Here is a 22,878-nt window from a genome sequence, read left to right as displayed (position 1 = left end):
TTTAAATTTTCCCGAATAGCATAAAAATTTCCCTTTAAATAAGTAGTTTTTACGTTATTCCCCTCCAAAATGCAGACTAGTTTCCAGATATAGAATTGGAAAAAATTAAGCAAATTTATTTCCAGTTGGGAAGCAGCATTACAAAATATTATAATTATATTTTTACTTGTAAAACAGGCAGATTATTTTTTTTAAGTGGATAGCTACTTTTCCAGATGCTGGTGGTCAAAGCTGAGAGATATGGGCAAAAGAAAAATAGGTCAGTGTATTTTTAAGTATAGGTGAAGCCCCCAACCACAGTATATTTCTATTCAAAAGATAAAAAAGCAAGCCTGACATCTTCGGTGTTGATTTATATCTTCAGAAACCTCCTGGAGGACTCCATTAAAACCCAACTGAAGGTGATTGACTAACAGATAGGGGGTCCACAGGTTGATGGTCTTACCAAAACAGCAACCACACACACATGTCAACAGAGTGGGCATTAAAGCCTAACAGGCCACAAAGTCCCCATCTCCTCTTCAGAGCAATGTACACCCTCCGCTCAAACCACAGTGCTCTGCACAAGGTCGCACAAGTTTGCAGGAGAGGCAGACGGCAACTTAAAAGGAAAGGAGAGGGGAAAGGAAGTCAGCTTAAAGAAGGTGAACCACACACTCTACCCAGAAGTGATGATGAAGGTGCACAGGTTCACAGAGCGAAACAAGACTCTGAAATGAAAAGTGTGCGCGAGAGAGGGCTCATGTGGGAACCCCCTGTTTTTGAGATATTTCACTGAATTTGACTTGCAAGATTTGCAGAAGCAAGACCACCCACTGGTGTACACACCCCAGCTACAATCACGCAGAGGGTGGGAGAGAGACAGAGATAAGGGGAAAGGAGTGAGCAGAAAGAGGAAGCAGCAAGTTTCATATCAGTGTTTCTCTTTTTGGTTTATCACATAATAATGCGCTTGGAGGAACATTACTGCCTTGGGCTGGCTGTTACTGGACGATGACGGGAGCTTTTCTCAGCATCATGAGGCCTAATCGATGCTGGACCATCCTCCATGTGTCCATCTTGGTTGGGCTGCTCCTCACCTTAAATGCTCAGAGTAAGTTGATGTTTTTGTACAGATCGTGTTGTGTCAGTATTTGTGGAGTATTTGCTTTCTTCTCTTCTCAGGCAGTCAGGCTGAGAAGTAAGGTGTTTGCAGTCGTGCTGGAAATGATCTGATTAAAGTTGTTGGCCTGATTTTTTTAAAGGTTGTGACCCGGAAAGTGCCACATCCACATATGATGTAACTTTAGAGTGAAAAGTAGCTGCCAGTCGTGCAGCTTTAGAAAAGATCAGAGGCAGAATTCAGTTAGATCTCAAACTCTCAAACTCAAACTATCGGTGGTATCAGATATCGAAGGCAGATTCTGCCATAAACGGCACAACTTGCCTTTAAAGACCTGCAGAGCTTTCTGTTTCAGATGCTAAAACTTTTGCTTCTGTTCTCCCACAGCAGCAGGGTTTCTTACGTGTGGGAGCTCGATGGAAACAATTTACACAAGAGGAAAAGATCAAAAATATTAAAAAGAATTTCTCAGAAACTGCTCATCAGCTCAATTAATCGCCTACTTTATGTTCCTTGTGCTTTTTGTGTGTGTGATGGTTTGGATCAGGCGAGATACTAGCTCCGTGTAATTTCCTGTTTAATTTCACATGGGAAACACAAGATGCACGCAACTTTATTCACAGCCATTATAGTGACATATGCAAATAAGTGCACTCCTTTAATATAATTAAAAATATTAAAGGTGAAGTGTCAGGTATTTAATCTTGTGTGTGCTGTCATTAAAAACAAACATAGTTCAAGATTAGGAAGCAGAAAGTATCACGTCAGACATAATAGAGCTGCTGTAATTTTCAGTTATGAATAAGGTTAAAAACACTGTGTGGACTTTGGGAGAGGTTGTGTCTGTGACTCTGTGTTAAAAGGAATTAGCCACACAAGTAAGAAATGAAACTGTGCAACTTCCTAGAGAGGACACAAGATGTGCAGCAGTGGTTTTAATGGAGTAGGAAGAGCAATGTTGTCCATAACCAAAGGTCAACAATGGTCTAGACAAACAGAAAGACAAAAAACCAAAAAGACTGGAGTGGGTGAGACATGAAGTGAAAAAAAAAAAACTGCTCATAAAACACAAAATAACTTCGCCCAATGCTCATAAAAAGAATACTGATTAATGGCTTCAAAGATCTTTAGTTAAATGAAATCAAAATATTTCTGTGGATCAGATAAAGTCTGTTGTGTTTTACGTGGATCCGACCAGGCCCGCTACAGACACCGCACAGTGCTGACTGTGAGGCGTCAGACTGAGCAGATATCAGGCTTCGTAAGAAGTGTAGATAATGCTATTAGAAAACAGCATGAATGCACGTTTGTTTACGTGTCAGTATTTGTTACAAAAATGCTAAAAGAGAAACAAGAATATTGCTCAGAGAGGGATTTTCCCTCATGACAGTGATCACAAACATACTATTATAATTATACAAGAGGAGAAACAATGATAACACAGACACGGTCACCTGTTGTGATGATGCAATTCTTGTCTGGGCCCAATGAAGCCCCACATGGACCCCACATCCCGTAAAATTTCTGTTTCTAAAAATGTTTAAAAAGCATCTTGTGCTTTAATCACATATTTAAGAAATTGACAATGCAAATATCAGCTCACAGTAGTGCTTATTAAAACGCCTTTTTCTACAGATTACTTGCTGTAGTCACTCTGGTCTACTACAAGGTGTCCTTAAATGTGGTCTAAAGGTGATACAGTTGTCAGTGCTAATATTAATAGTAATCATGAAGGTGGGACCCAAATATTTGTCTGCCCTAATGCTGGACTCTGCCTAAAAACACGGTTTAAAGTGAATGTTAAACGACAGAAACACTTTGGGACAGCAGCAGCTGAAAATTATGATTTTATAAATTGTGTCTGCTTATGCAAAAATTATTTATAACTTTATGACAATTTCCATGAAAATTAATACATTTATGGCACATTTTTCTGTTTTTCCCAGGTGCGTCTTTTACAACAGGAATCAAAAATCAATCAAATAACACAAAAGGTATATTTATTTATTTTTACCAGTTTATATGGACTTCACTTAAAGCATAACTATTATTGTCAAATTCTTGTCTCAGTAAAAATGTCTAATAATTAATTTGAAAAAATTCACAGGCATTCTTAACCTGCTCTGAAGCTTCTGGGTTTAAATTCTCCCTCTTAACATAATATTCTTTGGTAAAAATTGAAAAGCAAAATAATTTCTTAAAGGTTTTCTGCAGGACAGTAATGATAGGTGCTGTCCTGAAAACACAGAAGTTTAAACTTCCAGTTTTCCTGTCATATGATAAACGGCTCCAGGACACCTGCTGGTGGATCTTGTAGTGAGACTGTAAGCTCAGTATTTAAGAGCAGTGGAATATCTGACAGTAAAGGTAGACATGAAATTAATACACGTGGCTTTAGGTTCCCCTTTGTGTTAGGACGGGTTCACTCACAGTTTGCTGAACTGCTGGAGTTCATGCAAATTACTTTTCCACTCATCATCAAATAAATGTCACAAAGTGATTTTTCTTTTCAATCTTTTTTTTTTCATTCTTACTGTCTGTCATGCCTCATGTTAACTTCTATTTTGATCTTATAGTTGCAGATGATGGATATGTTTATATATTTATTAGTCTTCAATTAAACAGTCTTTATATAAATGTATTGTCTAAAGACCTTTGACCTTTGACCTTGTGTAATATATTGTTTTATGTTCTTAATTAAATTAAAATTAAAGTCAAACATTTCTTAATTTCTAACTTGTCTTCTTTGTGTGTTTTCTTGTTTTTGTGTAATTTCTCTTCTGCAGGTGACTCTGACTGTTCCACAGAAATTAGAGTGCGTCGCAACACAGTTTATAATGCATCAGCTGGACAACAACTTTGGATTAATTGCCCAGTTATTTTTTGCAATGATTCACCACCAACAGTCACCTGGTATAAAGTTGAGGAAACTAATGTCCCCGTCAATGTCAGCAGTGACAGTCACATTAAAACAGAGTGGAAACATTTAAAAGACTCAGCAGGGATCTTCTATTTGATCTTCCAAAACATTCTCAGAAACGACTCTGGTCAGTATCAGTGTCAAGTTCAAGGTGGAAGGAGTATGAGTCATGCCATCACTGTCAATGTCTACGGTGAGTGTGGATTTTTCACTAATTTTACTTCTCTAAGAAACCTTCACTCACACTGAACAGTGGACTTTTTTGAATCTCATGATATTTTTGTGTTGTTCAGACCTCAGACAACTTCTCTGTTTTGTTTTTACAGATCATAGTGAAATTACCACTGTTACACAGAATAATGTCAGAGGTAAGAATGATTTTACGTTAAGTGTGTGTTGTTGTAGCTGCATTAAATCCAAACTGACTGAAACCTGTTTTTCTTGCAGTCAGCACAACTTCTGCTCCTGAAAATACAGAAACCTTGTTGCTGTACGTGTACTCTGCTGCTGGGATCGCCACATTCGTCATCATAGTCATAATCATATCAGTCATATCAATGCGAGGCTGTAAAGGTGAGCTGTTCTCTCTCCTCTTCAAAATAAAACATCACCAGACGTACTGAATACTAAACATGTAAACTGTCCATCCTGCAGGGAAGCCAAAGAAGGACAGTCAAGCTGAAAATCAGGTAAGATATAAAACATTTCAAGCTTATCACATTTTTTCCATCAATAATTTGAACTCAAAATTTTTTGGATTTTTACAGTACATGGAGATCCCCATGGTGGAGCGACCTCTTCCACAACCCAGCTTGGAGCCCTCACAGAGAGGAAGCCCCTCTGTTGTGCCATCTCGGAGATCTACCAAGAGGAAAGCTCCACCAAGGCAGCCCAATGAGTTGAGATCATCAAGAGATAATGAGCAGGCTTATGGACCGAGTCATGTGGACAGAGAGAGACAGAGGAACAGAGTGGAGGAGGAGAGCGGCTCTGTTGTGTATGCTGCTCTCAACCACGGGCTTCCTCAGCGGGCTCATCGGCCACGGATGGAGGTGGAGGAGACCTCAGAGTACGCAGCCATCCGTCTGGGATAAAGACCAAAAACCTGCTTGACTAAATCACACTAGAGGACAACTGATAAATATCTGAAGCTGGTGTAACTCCACCAGAGGAGACCTGAAGAACAGTTAGAAGGGAATGCAGAGACTCGAAGTAAAGAGTGTGGATACATAAAACACAACTCATCACTTCTGTCAAAACTGCTCTTTGATCGTTGAGTCATACCGCACAGACCATCACACCTTGTCTACCTGAGATCCTGAAGACTTGTTGATAATTTAAATAGCAGAATTAGAACCCTCACAGTTTGGTCAATATTTAAAAGCCTACAAGCCTTCATAAGTGTTTTTACTCTCGCTGATTATGCCTCTGCTCAGTTTGGGATTTAGCAGAGTTATGCTGAGATTCTTCACCAGATTTCATGCCACTAACAATTGGTACACTAACAAGAGCTGTGTTAGAGCATGTTTGATATATATGGGCACAGTGTCTCAGCACATACAGTATCAACCAGTGTACCTAGCAAATTACACCTACCAGCGTCAATCAACCATAAAATACAACCTGTACCAAGCAAACTGCAAAGAGTAAGGACTAATAGGCACAAACATCACATTGTGTTTAGATTTAAAGCTGTTAGGGATTCTAACACCAAAGCTGTTGCCTCTTATGGTGCTTAATAGAAGCAGTTTGTGTCATGTGGCATCATAAGCAGTCATCTCCAGGGCTGAAAAATGAGAGGTGCCAAAAACTGCAGTTCCTCAAATGTCCACTTGAGGTTGACTACAAAAGTCAATCCTTGTAGTTAAAATGTCCAAGTTTACACCAGGAATAACATGACAGCATGTCAAAAAGTAAAGGGTTGAAAATAATACCAAACTAGCTGGTAATATAACAGCAGTCAGGATTACTTATTTGTGTATGTTACTCCTGTGTGCTGCAGAGCTCCTGTGCCAAAATGATGTAAAACAACAGCCCTGTTCCTGTTAGCATGTTAGTTCATTAGCAGGAATGTGAGCGTTGTAGTGTATTTTAGATCAATTCTATATACACGATGATCCTGCCATTATTCCTCATTAGTTTACCAAATATTTATTAACATGCTACTAAAATTAGGTTCTCACTGTTTTTGTGTTAGAGTAAAAATTGTTGAAAATATATCAGCTCTGGGATATTAGTGCATCCTTTTAAAATAAGAAAAATGTAGATTTGTGACCAGATCTGGAAAGATGTACAACGTCTGCAGGGATGTGGGTTAAGAGCCATATACAGGTATAACAAACTCAGGGAGAGAGAGATGATCTTTGTTCTGAAGATTATTGTCAATGTATTTGTGTACATGTACATGACACATGAGTAAACTGTCCTCTAAGACAGAGGTGTCACAGAAGCTGTAGTCAGGTCAAGTTGTAGTACAAAACAAATGTTTGGAGATTTTTATGATTGTCTTTATTGATTTGAATGTTTGTTTGTTTTTTGTTTTTTTGTCATACACTCACTGTGATGTTGTTCTGTTGCACATCCATGACTTGAATTAACTCTTGAGAAACTTCACCTATGATAGCAGTAATGGTTATCTGTCTGTATCATATCAGCTATCCACTCACTTTCTGACTACATGGATGACTAATGAACTGTTGTAATTATTGTGATTCATTGGGAAATAGAAATGTAATATTAAACATTTTGTGCAATTAAAAACTATAATATTTCTCCATATCTGTTAGATTTTAAAAAAGATTATAATGACTCATTCTCATCCTGTTTTTCCTGTAAAGAAATGAATTTAAAAAAAATCTATGCTTTTGTTTTAATCTCATTAATGCCCAAAGTTTCAGCTGGTATATATACTGAGTGTGTCCACCTTCAAACCATAAACTCTGGTACTCTGGTAACTCTGGTATGCATCCGAAGACACTCCTAGTCAGAAACAGGAAGTAAAGTCAACCACATATCATGCACTGTCACATACAGAGCACATACAGGCTTTACACAAGTACACAGCTGGTTCCTTAAATGTCTGCCATGAAACATTACTCGTGCAGGACCATCCTATATTCGCTGATCTTCACAGTCCTCATCCTCACTCCAGATGCTCAGAGTAAGTGATTCTTATTAATTTTAAACGGCTCCATTTCAGTCTGAACACATCTTTGTTTCTCTGTTCACGGCTGAGTTTAAAAATTTTACTGTTACAGATCAAACATTGTGGAAATCAGCTGTAAAACGTTTAAAATATCCTTTATCTTTTGCTATACTCCATTGCTATAATCCAAAGCAGGCATCAAGTTTTTTTTGTAGTAATTTACAGGATGCGTTGAAAGGCTTGACCGCGCAGCCTTCAAACCTTCCGCCTTCAAAGAAAACCTCAACATGAAGGACAAAACTAGACGCTGTGAAATGATCTTTGATGCTATGCTACAGATTTTAGTTGAGTTCACACATGTGGACGTTCTTTAGAGTTTTTCTGGATATGTTAGTATTACTACAACAACACCATCCATTTACTATACTAATCTTGAATCAATATAAATTTTTTTCTATAACTTTTCTATCATTACAAAATCTCATGAAATGTCACTGTACAGCGGTTTCACCTCATATTTATCTTCTTTTTGAAAATTTTGATCCAGTAATAAAAACACCCAGCCTCTAATATTCAAAAACTGGAACACTAGCTAAGATTACTTTAGTAATTTTGGTAAATGGAGTGCACAGTCATTTCTAATCTATAGTTAACAACATTAAAGGAAAACTGAAAATTCATCAGATCTCAATTGGAAATCTATGGACTGGGTAATGTGTTAGGAATGAAAGGATGCCACATTGTGTAATGAAGATGACGATTATCGACCTACAAAGGCCGAATTCAAAGACAGACTGAAAATCCAATTGAAAAACCAGTTGCTTCAGACCTAGTCCATTTTGGCAGACTGTCACTGCAGCAACTCAAAATGGTACTAAGTAATTTGTGTGACCCCCACGTGCTTGTATGCATACCAGACAGTGCTGAGGGTGAACCTGCTCTCATCTGTTAAAAAACACAGGTCACCAGTGGTGGACTGGCCTATGCTGATATTCTCACAGGAAAAAATCTTACAGCTATTTTTTAAACTGCTCTTTTTTATCTTCTCCCTCTCTAATGGAACAAAGTGAAAAGCAAAATAATTTCTTAAAGGTTTTCTGCAGGACAGTAATGATAGGTGCTGTCCTGAAAACACAGAAGTTTAAACTTCCAGTTTTTCTGTCATATGATAAACGGCTCCAGGACACCTGCTGGTGGATCTTGTAGTGAGACTGTAAGCTCAGTATTTAAGAGCAGTGGAATATCTGACAGTAAAGGTAGACATGAAGTTAATACACGTGGCTTTAGGTTCCCCTTTGTGTTAGGACGGGTTCACTCACAGTTTGCTGAACTGCTGGAGTTCATGCAAATTACTTTTCCACTCAACATCAGATAAATGTCACAAAGTGATTTTTCTTTTTAATCCTTTTTTCATTCTTACTGTTTGTCATGCCTCATGTTTACTTCTCTTTTGATCTTATTGTTGCAGATGATGGAGATGTTTATATATTTATTAGTCTTCAGTTAAACAGTCTTTATATAAATGTACTGTCTGACCTTTGATCAGTCTCTTGTGTAATATATTGTTTTATGTTCTTAATTAAATTAAAATTAAAGTCAAACATTTCTTAATTTCTAACTTGTCTTCTTTGTGTGTTTTCTTGTTTTTGTGTAATTTCTCTTCTGCAGGTGACTCTGACTGTTCTGCAGAAATTAGAGTGCGTCGCAACACAGTTTATAATGCATCAGCTGGACAACAACTTTGGATTAATTGCCCAGTTATTTTTTGCAATGATTCACCACCAACAGTCACCTGGTATAAAGTTGAGGAAACTAATGTCCCCGTCAATGTCAGCAGTGACAGTCACATTAAAACAGAGTGGAAACATTTAAAAGACTCAGCAGGGATCTTCTATTTGATCTTCCAAAACATTCTCAGAAGTGACTCTGGTCAGTATCAGTGTCAAAGTGGAAGGAGTATGAGTCATGCCATCACTGTCAGTGTCTATGGTGAGTGTGGGTTGTTCACTAATTATACTTCTCTAAGAAACCTTCACTCACACTGAACAGTGGACTTTTTCTGAATCTCATGATATTTTTGTGTTGTTCAGACCTCAGACAACTTCTCTGTTTTGTTTTACAGATCATAGTGAAATTATCACTGTTACACAGAATAATGTCAGAGGTAAGAAAGGTTTTACATAATATGTGTGTATTAACTGTATTAAATCCAAACTGACTGAATCCTGTTTTTCTTTCAGTCAGCACGACTTCTGCTCCTGACAACACAGAAACCTTGTTGCTGTACGTGTACTCTGCTGCTGGGATCGCCACATTCGTCATCATAGTCATAATCATATCTGTCATATCAATGCGAGGCTGTAAAGGTGAGCTGTTCTCTCTCCTCTTCAAAATAAAACATCACCAGACGTACTGAATACTAAACATGTAAACTGTCCATCCTGCAGGGAAACCAAAGAAGGACAGTCAAGCTGAAAATCAGGTAAGATATAAAACATTTCAAGCTTATCACATTTTTCCATCAATAATGTTCCCCACAAACATTTTTGGATGTTTACAGCAGATGGAGATCCCCATGGTGGATCAATTCTTTTCAAAAGTCATCTTCAAGCACTTGGAAAGAGGAAGCCCCTCTGCTCTGCGATCTCGGAGATGTAACAAGGGAAGAACACCATCAATGCAACACATTGAGATGACATTATCAACAGATTATGAGGAGGCATATTGACCAATCCATGTGGGCAGAGAGAGACAGAGGAACAGCTCTGTTGTGTTTGCTGCTCTCAGCCACGAGCTGTACAATTAGCAGGTGATGCAAAGATTCTCTTGAAGTGTGAAATACAACCTGTAAACCATAAGCGGTCATCCCCACAGCTGAACATTTATGTCCAAGTGCCAAAACCTGCAGATCCTTAAATGTCCACTTGAGGCTGTGTCCAAAAGCCAGTCCTTATAGATAAAATGATGATACAAGACAATGCTTCTGTTTTTCGTGGCTAATTTCCCAGTTTATTTGATTAGCTTGTCATGATCCTGGAGTTTTTGATCCAGCCTTTTCAGTTTTTCTATTTTCAATTTCTGTCATCTTTATTTCTTCTGTCTGACTCTGACTTCTTCTCATATAATTTTGGTTTTATATCTGTATTAGTTATTTCTTGTTGATTTTGTTATATCAATAGCCTCAGGTCTTTTTTCTTGAAGTTTCTGTCTTCTGTTCACGGTTTTAGTTTGTTTGTATTCTCTTGCATATTTCAGTTTTTTTTCGTCCCCGTGTTTGCCCGTATCTTGTTTATTCTCCTTCACAGTGTTAGATGTTCCTTTATTTAGCTACTTCCTGTTTTTTTTTTGCTAGTCTTGCGTGTGTTGTGTTTAGTTTTGCTTACCTTTTGACTCTGTTCATCTGTGTCTCATTCTCCCCATCCGTCTCCAATTCCCCTAATTGCCCTTCTTTGTATATAAAGCTGTTGTCAGTGTCTCTTCTCTCCTAGTATTGCTAGCCTTAGCATGTTTTTTAGGTTCTGGTTTCATTAAGTTTATTGTTTTCATTTTTATTAATTTCTACTTGTTTCAAGTTTTGTACAGCTCACAATAAATGACTTCCTTTCAGTTCCATTCAGTCTGCCTCTATGATTCACTCCTAACATTAAACTCCTTGAAACAGCTTTTGGATAAGTTTCTTTTAAATCTTATTAAGGGTTAACGTGTGTGCTGTTTTTTAATGTTTAGCTTTCAGCTTCAGCAGCAGACACTCTAAGGCAGGGTCTCCAACCTTTTTCCCTTCTGAGAGATACTCATCCTTTCAAATGTTTCATTTCAACACAAACCAATCGAAAAGGCTCGTCTTGCCTGAACATTAACAAAATGTTGGTGTCCACATCTTAAAATTTTGATTAACATAACAAAAATATTTAGTTCACTTGTATGTACATTTTTATGTCTGTATACACTACAAAGAAATGTATCTCGCACTACTAAATTAAAACAATGCTGTCAAAACAAAACAATGCAATTACAAATACACAGATATTTATTCAATTATGATTTTGTTACATGTGCCTGTTTTACTTCTCAAAAGCATTGACACTAAAAATGATTTTATCTTTGCCTTGTATCTGTAGGTTCAGGTAATAAATTTTCTCTCTCAGTCACGTCTGTCAGGAAACCAAGATCAAGCAGCAACTCAGGTGATATCAGATAATAGTGTGGTATCCTCCTGCCTCACTTCCATAAAAGCCTTAATTTCACCGATCAATGAAAGAAAGCATTTCAGTATCTAACCCCGACTTAACCGTCTTATTCAGTGTGGAGGAGGTGATCCCACTCCCTCTACAGGGCATTCCTCCAGGAACAACTTGAAGCTTCGGTGTTGCTTTGCCTTTGCTCAAATGGAGCTGATGACATTAACATTACCAACAACAGGCAGCACCACATGGTCAAATTCCATAACTATGGGCATATAGCCTGTTGGTAAGTGATGCAATGATAGTTCAGAAACTTAAAGTCCAGGTCCAATTAAATCCTGAGTAACAACCTGTCACAGCAGGAGCTCCATCAGTTGTCACAGTGGCTGAAATGTTATTCAGTGACTGTAAAAGTAAGACAGAAATTTTGTCTGTTATTGCCGGTGTACTTGCCACAGTATTTGCACCAAGTACACTGGCAATAACAGACAAAATTTCTGTCTTACTTTTACAGTCACTGAATAACATTTCAGCCATTGCAGTCATAGCCTCCTTTACAATCCTGCCATCAGTGAAGGGCTTTTTGTGCTTTGTTAAAATATGCACCACTTTAAACGAGGCCTCTGTCGCTGCATTGGCCTTCTTCATACTGCCCGTCACCACTGATTCTGTCACGGCTGGCGAGAGAAAACTAAACTGAGCAAACTAGCAAAACTGACCTGAAACCTACATATGGTGGAAACACAGGGAGACAACACAGACAGAGCAGTAACAAGCAGGAGAAAACACAGGGCCAATCAGGGAATGGGAAACAGGAGGGCAACACAGCTGGGAGAAATCAGAGCTGATGAGACAGGAGAAACATAAGCTGAACACACTGACATAAGACAAGGACCTTCAAAGTAAAACAGGAAATACAACAGGTGTGCACAGACACGAGCTTAACACAAGACATGGCAGCAGGGAGGGAACACAAAGCTGTGGGACCAGGGCAGGAACAGAGACACAGAACAAAAAGAGCTTGAAATACAAAACAGAAACTGAACCTAAGAACAAGAAATTCCCAACAAGAATGAACCTAAAACATAAGATAATAATCAAAACCAAAACCACTGAGTCCAAAGACTGAGGACCATGACAGACTCATCAGGTTTGACAGCAATGCAACTGTTTGTCATGTAATTGTTAAATAATCATCTCATGGGAAAACTATGAATTTGATTTGTCGTACATATAAGTTTGTTTGATGATTGACCAATCAAATTTGACTACACAAGTTTTGAAATTTATTTGAAAAGGAGCAACATGTTGGATGCTCCTGCTCTAAGAAGTATGCTGTCTAGTTTTTCCAGGAAGTTCATTTTATTTTGAGAATTTTTTTTAAGTTCGCTAAAGGTACCACGCTATTTAATGTCACAGGGATAAGAATTTTACTAATCAAGCAAGCCAATCAGAGCTAGTCTGTCTAACCCTGTGAACTAAATATGTTCCCACTGTGTTAAAAAATAAATAAATAAGCAAACAGAGAACAAAATGTCACCTTTCAAAAAGTCAAGGCTTCAAAACAACAGACCTCAAACCTGTGGGTGAGATCACAATGGCCACTGTAGCTAGAGATAAAGATGTAAGGTGCCAACAAGTGCAAAAGACTGAGACGTGAAAGAAGTATTTATATAGATGCACCACCTTCATGGAGGACTCTTAAAATGCATAAGTATAGGGTTAGCCAAAAATGACCAAAAATAATAACACTCTGACAGAAGAAGACAGTCTCTTGATTTGTGTTTTACTCTTGCAAATGGACTTTCTTAAGGTTTTATCTCAGTGTGTTTTTCCCGTGTGCTGCAGAGCTCCAGTGTTGCCAGTGTTAGATATATACTGGGTGTATCAGCCTCCAAAGCACAAACTTTAACACCATTATGCATCCAAAGACCCCTGTAATCAGAAGCAGGAAGTGAAGTCAACCACATACAATGCACTGTCACATACAGAGCACAAACAGGTTTTAACCACTTACACAGCTGGTTTCTTAAATGTCTGCCATGAAACATTACTCGTGCAGGACCATCCTTTATTCGCTGATCTTCACAGTCCTCATCCTCACCCTGGATGCTCAGAGTGAGTGATTCTTATTAAGTTTAAATGCTCCGTTTCAGTCTGAAGACGTCTTTGTTTCTCTGTTCACGGCTGAGTTTAAAAATTTTACTGTTACACATCGAAAATTGTGGAAAACAGCTGTAAAAGGTTTAAAATATCCTTTATCTTTTGCTATACACAATAATCCAAAGCAGGCATTTAGTAGTTTTTATAGTAATTTACAGGATGCGTTGAAAGGCTTGACCGCGCAGCCTTCAAACCTTCCGCCTTCAAAGAAAGCCTCAACATGAAGGACAAAACAAGACGCTGTGAAATGGTCTTTGATGCTATGCTACAGATTTTAGTTGAGTTCACACATGTAACGATCTTTAGAGTTTTTCTGGATGTTTTAATTTTCATCCATCCATCTATTCGCTTCTGCTTATCCCTTTTCAGGGTTGCGGGGGGCTGGAACCTATCCCAGCTGTCCCGGGGTGAGAGGCAGGGTACACCCTGGACAGGTTGCCAGACTGCTGCAGGGCTCACACAGACACAGGCAACCATTTGCATTCACATTCACACCCGCTTTTAATAAAATAAATTTTTAATATTACTAAAACAATACCATCAACTTACTGTACCAATCTTGAATCAATATAAAATCTGAATATTTTTTCGACAACTTTTCTGACATAACAGAATCTCAATTAAGGTCACACTGCAGCTGTTTCACCTCATATTGAGTCTCTTTTTGTGCATTTTGAGCCAATCGTAAAAACAGCCAGCCTTTAACATTCAGAAATTTGAACATGAAACTTGTTTTAAAAGAAAGAATTGGTTTCAACTCAGACCCCAGAGCAGCAAAGTGCTCAAACCACAGATGCGCCACAGATGACTTGCTTACCTGAATTTACTGTGTGGTGGACACAAACCTATGAAACCTTTTCTGTGCACTAGTTAAGAATTGGACTGCAAAGTCATTTCTAAACTATACAGCTAAAAACAAATTAAAGGAAAACTTTGAAAATGCATCAAATCTCAATGGGGAAAACTATGGACTGGGTAATGTTTTAGGAATGACAAGGATGCAACATTTTGTACTGGAGATGAAAATTATCAACCTACAAAGGCCGAATTCAATGACAGACAAAAATGATGACTTCAGGCTAGTCCATTTTGGCAAACTGTTACTGTAGCAACTCAAAATGGTGCTCAGCAGTTTGTGTGACCCCCCCACATGTTTGAATGTATGCCAGACACCATCGGGGCATGCTCCTGAGGAAGGACTAGTGTCCTGGGGGATCTCCACCCGGATCAGGACCAGGCCATCACTGAGTCCCTGGACTGTCTTAGGTGCAACCTGGTGGTGTAAGATGGACTGAAACATAACATTACATAAGTGTTCTGTTGGATTTATGTCAGGTTGGTGTGGAGGCCAATCATTGGTGCAAATTCCTTCATCCTCTCATGTGCACACTCTCGCCACATAAGGCCGGATACTGTTGTGCACCAGGAGGAACCCAGGACCAGTGTTGGTCAAGTTACTTGAAAAAAGTAATCAGTTACTAATTACTGATTACTTCCCCCAAAAAGTAATCCCGTTACTTTACTGATTACTTATTTTCAAAAGTAATTAATTACTTAGTTACTTAGTTACTTAGTTACTTTTTAAAAACACAATTTACAACCTGAATAGGTGATAAAGCAATAGATCTTTCAGCCCAATTCTACTTTTTCTGCATAATCCATCATACAAAATGTAATCAAATGGAAACGTCTCTTTTTAAAACTTTAAACTATAAATCTTTTAACTTTATGCATCAAGCAAAAACTTAATTATATGCAACATTCTCTGACTGGAAGAAATTTGTTTAACATTTAAACCTATTTTCTGCACATTCCAGCACATAAAATAAAATATTTTTTTGTGTTTACACTCACTCTTTCAAATAGATGCAAGTAAAACACAGCAGAAAATAAATAAAATCAAAGACTCAGCGGTCCTGTTGCTCTATTTTCACCTGTAAAGCAGGACTGGGGTAGGCGGAGGTTTACCCTGGTGCAGGTGTGCCGCGGTGGTCAGTGGAAGAATCCGCGAGTTTCTCTGTGAATTTCACATTACGTCATAGTACACTCGGTGCTTGCTTGGAAGTTTAGGGGTTTTTTCGCTGTAAAAAGAAGTTTTCTTCCCACGCACAACGGACACTAATGTTTTTGTCACTTTTTATAGAATCAAACTCAAAATAAGGTCAGTACTTCCACGCTTTAAACGCTGCATGCTACACTCTGTCCCGCACTCGATATATTATGATCTGCACACAGCTGTTGTCACGAACGTCGCACTCGCTTACGTCACTGTCATGAGACGTTCTCGCAAAAAATCACGGTTTTAGTAACGCAGTAACGCAGCGTTCCTACGTGAAAGTAACGGTAATCTAATTACCGTTTTTGCAATAGTAATCCCTTACATCACTCGTTACTTGAAAAAAGTAATCAGATTACAGTAACGCGTTACAAGTAACGCGTTACTGCCCATCTCTGCCCAGGACTCACTGCACCAGTGTAGAGTCTGATAGTGGGTGCAAGAATTTAATTCCCAGATTTAATCACCATTCCTTCCACCACTGACCCTTCACCAAACCATCTGTGAAAAACACAGGTCATCAGTGGTGGACCTGCCTATGCTGATATTCTCACAGGAAAAATCTCACAGCTCTTTTTTAAACTACTGTGAATCTTCAGGGTTTATCTTATTCTTCTCAACATAAAACTCTTTGGTACAAAAGAAAAAGCAAAATGATTTCTTAAAGGTTTTCTACAGGACAGTAATGATACGTGCTGTCACAGAAGTTTAAACTTCCAGTTTTTCTGTCATATGATAAACGTCCCCGGGACACCTGCTGGTGGATCTTGTAGTGAGACTGTGAGCTCAGTATTTAAGAGCAGTGGAATATCTGACAGTAAAAGGTAGACATGAAGTTAATACACTAATACAATACTTTGTGTTAGGATGGGTTCACTCACAGTTTGCTGAACTGCTGGAGTTCATGCAAATTACTTTTCCTGTCACAGTTCTGGGTCATTTTGACCCAGCATTTTCTTTTTTTTATAATATTTTGGTGTTTTTTCTGTACTAGGATTTATGTTCTGATTCTTTAGTTGTGCTGTGTTGATTATCATTATTCTAGATTTAGTTCAGTCTGCATCTTTGTTACTTGTTTCTTGGTTCATGTTTTACATTGAAAGTCCATGTCTTCTGTCAGTGTATTCAGTTTTACTTCCCCTTGTCTCGTTTGCCCTAATTCCTCCCAGCTGTGTCTCCCTCCTGTTTCCCATTCCCTGATTACTACCCTGTGTATATAAGCCCTGTGTTTTCCTTTACTGTCTGTCGTGTCATCAATGTTGCTGCCCTCTATGTGCTGTGTGATTGTCTCCTGTTTAGGGTCGCTGTTCCAATTCAGTCCATCGTACCTATGTTCAGAGTTTTGGATTTTGGTTTTGTTTTGGTGAGTTTAATTTATTGAGAGTTTTTTTCCAGCAAAAAAAGCTGGGTTTTGAGTTTAAGTCCTGTCTCCAAGAGTCCTGCATTTTGGGTCCACCACTCCTGCTGCCTGTCTGCCGCAAAGCCTATCATGACATCATCAAATAAATGTCACCCAGTGATTTTTCTTTTTATTCTGTTTTTTTTTTTCTCTCAATTTTTGATGTCTGTCATACCTCATGTTTACTTCTTTTGATCTTATTGTTGCATATCATACTTTTTCTTTTTTATGTACAGTCAGTATTTGTTATACTTTTAATATCTTTCTAAGAAGGTTATAGGAATATGCACAATTTGTATTTATGTTTATATTTTTGTTTGGTTTTTGTCCAGTTAAACAATCTTTATATAAATGTATTGTCTAAAGACCTTTGATCATACTCTTGTGTAATATATTGTTTTATGTTCTTAATTAAATTAAAATTAACATCAAACATTTCTTAATTTCTAACTTGTCTTCTTTATGTGTTTGCTATCATTTCTCTTCTGCAGGTGACTCTGACTGTTCCATAGAAATTAGAGTACGTCGCAACACAGTTCATAATGCCTCAGCTGGACAACAACTTTGGATTAATTGCCCAGTTATTTTTTGCAATGATTCACCACCAACAGTCACCTGGTATAAAGTTGAGGAAACTATTGTCCCCATCAATGTCAGTGGTGACAGTCACATTATAACAGCATGGAAACATTTAAACAAGTCAGCAGGGATCTCCTATTTGATCTTCCAAAACATTCTCAGAAATGACTCTGGTCAGTATCAGTGTCAAGTTCAAGGTGGAAGGAGTATGAGTCATGCCATCACTGTCAATGTCTATGGTGAGTGTGGGTTCTTCACTAATTATACTTCTCTAAGAAACCTTCACTCACACTGAACAGTGGACTTTTTCAGTCTCATGATATTTTTGTGTTGTTCAGACCTCAGACAACTTCTCTGTTTTGTTTTTACAGATCATAATGAAATTACCACTGTTACACAGAATAATGTCAGAGGTAAGAATGATTTTACGTTAAGTGTGTGTTGTTGTAGCTGCATTAAATCCAAACTGACTGAAACCCGTTTTTCTTTCAGTCAGCACAACTTCTGCTCCTGACAATACAGAAAACTTGTTGCTGTACGTGTACATATCACGTACAGCAACAAGCTATCCGCTCACTTCACGACTACATGAATGACTAATGAGCTCTTGAAATTTTTGCGGTTCATTTGGAAATGCGAAATGTAAAATTAATCATTTTTTACGATTAAAAAACATTAAATTTTCTCCATATCTGTTAGGTTTAAAATATTATAACAAATTATTCTCATACTGTGTTTCTTCTAAAGCAATGAAAAAAAAAACAACTTTTGTTTTAATCTCATCAGTGCCCAAAGTTTCAATTGGTAGATATATACTGAGTGTATCAGCCTCCAAAGCACAAACTAACACTATTATGCATCCAAAGACGCCTGTAATCAGAAACAGGAAGTGATGAAGTCAGCCAGATACCATGCACTGTCTCTACAGAGCACATAGGCTTTACACATGTAGGCAGCTGGTTTACTAAGTGTCTGCCATGAAACATTACTCATGCAGGACCATCCTCTATTTGCTGATCTTCACAATCCTCATCCTCACTCTGGATGCTCAGAGTAAGTGATTCTTATTAACTTTAAATGGCTCCATTGAAGTCTGAACAGGCCGTTGTTTCTCTGTTCACGGCTGAATTTAATATTTTTACTGTTACAGATAGAACATTTAAAAACTGGTACATAGTTTTAAGTTCCCACTTTTAACACAAAAATAGAGACTCTGGGTTTTCTTGGGTTGACATAGCATCTTCTGGCTATGTCATCTTAAATTGGTCATGTGATTGGTTTACAATGACTGCTTTATTGTTCCTCAGCCAGCCAGTAGCACTTGTACAATTGTTTCACCCCTCTAGCTCCTGGTAAGGCGAAGATAGCTTCACCTGTCTGTGTGTTGAAAAAAATACAGACTGCATTTTCTGTTAGTAACGATAACGGCCTTGTAATGATAGAAATAATAATTAGATTACTTGTTACTGAAAAAAGTAATGGCGTTAGTAATGCCAATACTTTTAACACCTTTATTCCCATCACTGATTGTAGCACTGTGATGTTTGGTGGATATTACCCAATATATGTGTGGCTGTAACTGAAGCCATCACACCACAGATGACGTCCTTACATGAATTTACTGCTTGGTGGACACCACTGCAGCATGCAAACCTATGAAACCTTTTCTGTGCACTGGTTAAGAATTGGAGTGCAAAGTCATTTATAAACTATGCAGCTAAAAAAACAAATTAAAGGAAAACTTTGAAAATGCAAATGGGGAAAACTATGGACTGGGTAGTGTGTTAGGAATGACAAGATGCCACATTTTATACTGGAGATGAAAATTATAGACCTACAAAGGCCGAATTCATAGTCAGACAAAAATTATGACTTGAGGCTAGTCGATTATGGCAAACGGTTACTGTAGCAACTCAAAATGGTGCTCAGCAGTTTGTGTGACCCCCCACAATGGCAGAATAATCTCCACAGATTCTCATTTACATCTGTCACATGTGCTCAGGGTGAAGCTGGTGAAAAACACAGGGTGCCAGTGGTGGTCCGGACTATACTGATATACAGCAAACATCTGACAGCTATTTTTTAAACTGCTTCTGGGTGAAAAGCAAAATAATTTCTTAAAGGTTTTCTACAGGACAGTAATGATCGGTGCTGTCCTGAAAACAGAAGTTTAAACTTCCAGTTTTTCTGTCATATGATAAACGTCCCCGGGACACCTGCTGGTGGATCTTGTAGTGAGACTGTGAGCTCAGTATTTAAGAGCAGTGGAATATCTGACAGTAAAAGGTAGACATGAAATTAATACAGGTGGCTTTAGGTTCCCCTTTGTGTTAGGACGGGTTCACTCACAGTTTGCTGAACTGCTGGAGTTCATGCAAATTACTTTTCCACTCATCATCAAATAAATGTCACAAAGTGATTTTTCTTGATTGTTTTTAATTTTTTAATTTTACTGTCTGTCATACACCATGTTTACTTCTCTTTTGATCTTATTGTTGGATACAATAGGACTTTATCATTCTTGTGTATGTATGTAAGTATATATTAAACTTTTAATTTTAATTTTTAATTTTTCTAAGAAGATTTTAGGAATGTGCACAATGTGTATTTGTGTTTATATATTTATTTGTTTGGTCCAATTAAAAAGTCCATCCATCCATCCGCTTCCGCTTATCCTTTTCAGGGTCGCGGGGGGCGCTGGAGCCTATCCCAGCTGTCATAGGGCGAGAGGCGGGGTACGCCCTGGACAGGTCGCCAGTCTGTCACAGGGCTAACACACAGGGACAGACAACCATTCGCACTCACATTCACTCGCACATTTACACCTAGTGGCAATTTGGATTATCCAATTAACCTATCCCCACAAGCTGCATGTCTTTGGATGGTGGGAGGAAGCCGGAGTACCCGGAGAGAACCCACGCAAACACGGGGAGAACATGCAAACTCCACACAGAAAGACCCCGGCCTGATGGTGGAATTGAACTCAGGACCTTCTTGCTGTGCGGCAACAGTGCTAACCACCGTGCCACCGTGCTGCCCTCAAGTGTTTTTATAAATGTATTGTCTTAATTCGATCAATCTCATGTGTATTATACGATATATATGATCTTAATTAGACTAAAATTAACATCAAACATTTCTTAACTTCTAATTTTTCTTCTTTATCTGTTTACTATAATTTCTCTTCTGCAGGTGACTCTGACTGTTCCACAGAAATTAAAGTACGTCGCAACACAGTTTATAATGCATCAGCTGGACAACAACTTTGGATTAATTGCCCAGTATTTTTTTGCAATGATTCACCACCAACAGTCTCCTGGTATAAAGTTGAGGAAACTGGTGTCCCCGTCAATGTCAGTGGTGACAGTCACATTAAAACAGAGTGGAAACATTTAGACAAACCAGTGGGGATCTTCTATTTGATCTTCCGAAACATTCTCAAAACTGACTCTGGTCAGTATCAGTGTCGAGGTGGAGGGAGTGTGAGTTATGCCATCACTGTCAATGTCTACGGTGAGTGTGGATTTTTCACTAATTATACTTCTCTAAGAAACCTTCACTCACACTGAACAGTGGACTTTTTCAATCTCATGATATTTTTGTGTTGTTCAGACCTCAGACAGCTTCTCTGTTTTGTTTTTACAGATCATAGTGAAATTATCACTGTTACACAGAATAATGTCAGAGGTAAGAAAGGTTTTACGTTAAGTGTGTGTTGTTGTAGCTGTATTAAATCCAAACTGACTGAAACCTGTTTTTCTTGCAGTCAGCACAACTTCTGCTCCTGACAACACAGAAAACTTGTTGCTGTACGTGTACTCTGCTGCTGGGGTCACCTCATTCGTCATCATAGTCATAATCATATCTGTCATATCAATGCGAGGCTGTAAAGGTGAGCTGTTCTCTCTCCTCTTCAAAATAAAACATCACCAGACGTACTGAATACTAAACATGTAAACTGTCCATCCTGCAGGGAAGCCAAAGAAGGACAGTCAAGCTGAAAATCAGGTAAGATATAAAATATTTCAAGGTTATCACATTTTTCCATCAATAATGTTACCCCACAAACATTTTTGGATGTTTACAGCAGATGGAGATCCCCATGGTGGATCAATTCTTTTCAAAAGTCATCTTCAAGCACTTGGAAAGAGGAAGCCCCTCTGCTCTACGACCTCGGAGATGTAACAAGGAAACCATCATCGCAACTCAATGAGATGGCATTATCAAGATATGATGAACAGGCATATTGACCAAGGAGCTCAATACGCCAGTTTGAGGAGGAGAGCAGTTATGTTGTGTTTGCTGCTCCCAACCATGAGCTGTACCATTAGCAGGTGATGCAAAGATTTACTTGAAGTGTAAAATACAACCTGTAAACCATAAGCGGTCATCTCCAGGGCTGAAAAATGATGTCCAAGTGCCAAAGCCTGCAGTTCTTTAAATGTCCACTTGAGGCTGTCTCAAAGTTTACAGTAGAAATAAACATGGTTACAGGATAACACAAGAAAATGGTTTTGGTCTCTGTGGCTAATTTCCCAGTTCATTTGATTAGTTTGTCAGAATCCTGGAGTTTTCGATCCAGCCTTTTCACTTTTTCTACTTTCAGTTTCTGTCATTTTTATTTTTTCTGTCTGACTTCTAGTCATATAATTTTGGTTTTGTAGCTGTATTAGTTATTTCTTGTTGATTTTGTTATATAGCCTAAGGCTTTTTTCTTGAAGTTTCTGTCTTCTGTCTCTTATTTTAGTTTTTTTCGTGCCCATGTTTGCCCGTATCTTGTATATTCTCCATCATAATGTTAGATGTTCCTTTAATTAGCTACTTCCTGTTTTATTTTGCTAGTCTTGTGTGTGTTGTGTTCAGTGTTGCTTACCCTTTGGGCGTTTCTCAATATGCGTACTTGTGCGTACTTGCGTTCTCGTGTACTCGTGATACGTCATCAGTTGGAGACCAAGTACTGTTCCAATTCGAAGTACGCATCAAGCCGAGAATGCGAAAAAGTCCCGGATGTGTTCTCGCTCCGCCCGTTTTATCGAGCATGTATCGGTGTACAGCTAAATATCCCAGAATGCATTTCATCCAAAACTCAACAGTGGACTCCCGGCACATCGTTTTCAACCCCCCCCCCCCCCGTGAAAACTCTATAGTATCAAACTCTATAGTATTGAGTGTCCACTAAAATAAAAATAAAAGCGTTCTAACATCTCACCTGCTTGTTTTTATTAAGGTATGTACACGTATGTACATGTACACTATTTTTATTAATAGAGGTTTCACTACTGAGGTTAAAAATGATATATAAGTCACTTAGATCACTTCTAAATGTTAATGTT

The 22,878-nt window shown here is 38.3% G+C and overlaps 2 protein-coding genes across 3 annotated transcripts; both read left to right on the top strand.

Moving 5' to 3' along the window:
* Window positions 1-86: 86 nt before the first annotated feature.
* Window positions 87-6,053, top strand: LOC102081783 (B- and T-lymphocyte attenuator-like). The gene is made up of 7 exons (XM_019352214.2): window positions 87-1,093; window positions 3,049-3,096; window positions 3,889-4,215; window positions 4,349-4,390; window positions 4,470-4,595; window positions 4,677-4,711; window positions 4,790-6,053. The coding sequence occupies exons 1-7, from the start codon at window positions 994-996 to the stop codon at window positions 5,114-5,116; spliced, it is 1,005 nt and encodes a 334-aa protein (XP_019207759.1). The 5' UTR covers window positions 87-993; the 3' UTR covers window positions 5,117-6,053.
* An 883-nt stretch (window positions 6,054-6,936) lies between these two features.
* On the top strand, window positions 6,937-22,474 carry LOC109197094 (B- and T-lymphocyte attenuator). Of its 2 annotated transcripts, none has more exons than XM_025902830.1 (8): window positions 6,937-7,182; window positions 17,458-17,784; window positions 17,917-17,958; window positions 20,738-21,058; window positions 21,191-21,232; window positions 21,312-21,437; window positions 21,519-21,553; window positions 21,633-22,474. In XM_025902830.1, the coding sequence occupies exons 1-8, from the start codon at window positions 7,098-7,100 to the stop codon at window positions 21,756-21,758; spliced, it is 1,104 nt and encodes a 367-aa protein (XP_025758615.1). In that variant the 5' UTR covers window positions 6,937-7,097; the 3' UTR covers window positions 21,759-22,474. The 2 variants fall into 2 exon arrangements, with proteins under 2 accessions (XP_025758615.1, XP_019207758.1); XM_019352213.2 differs by lacking the exon at window positions 6,937-7,182 and adding an exon at window positions 13,288-13,466.
* The last annotated feature ends 404 nt before the right edge of the window (window positions 22,475-22,878 follow it).

The sequence above is a fragment of the Oreochromis niloticus genome, linkage group LG23 (assembly GCF_001858045.2).
Source record: "Oreochromis niloticus isolate F11D_XX linkage group LG23, O_niloticus_UMD_NMBU, whole genome shotgun sequence".
Taxonomy (NCBI): domain Eukaryota; kingdom Metazoa; phylum Chordata; class Actinopteri; order Cichliformes; family Cichlidae; genus Oreochromis; species Oreochromis niloticus.
Note: the sequence above shows the minus strand (reverse complement) of the source record. Positions and strands in the feature narration are given on the sequence as shown.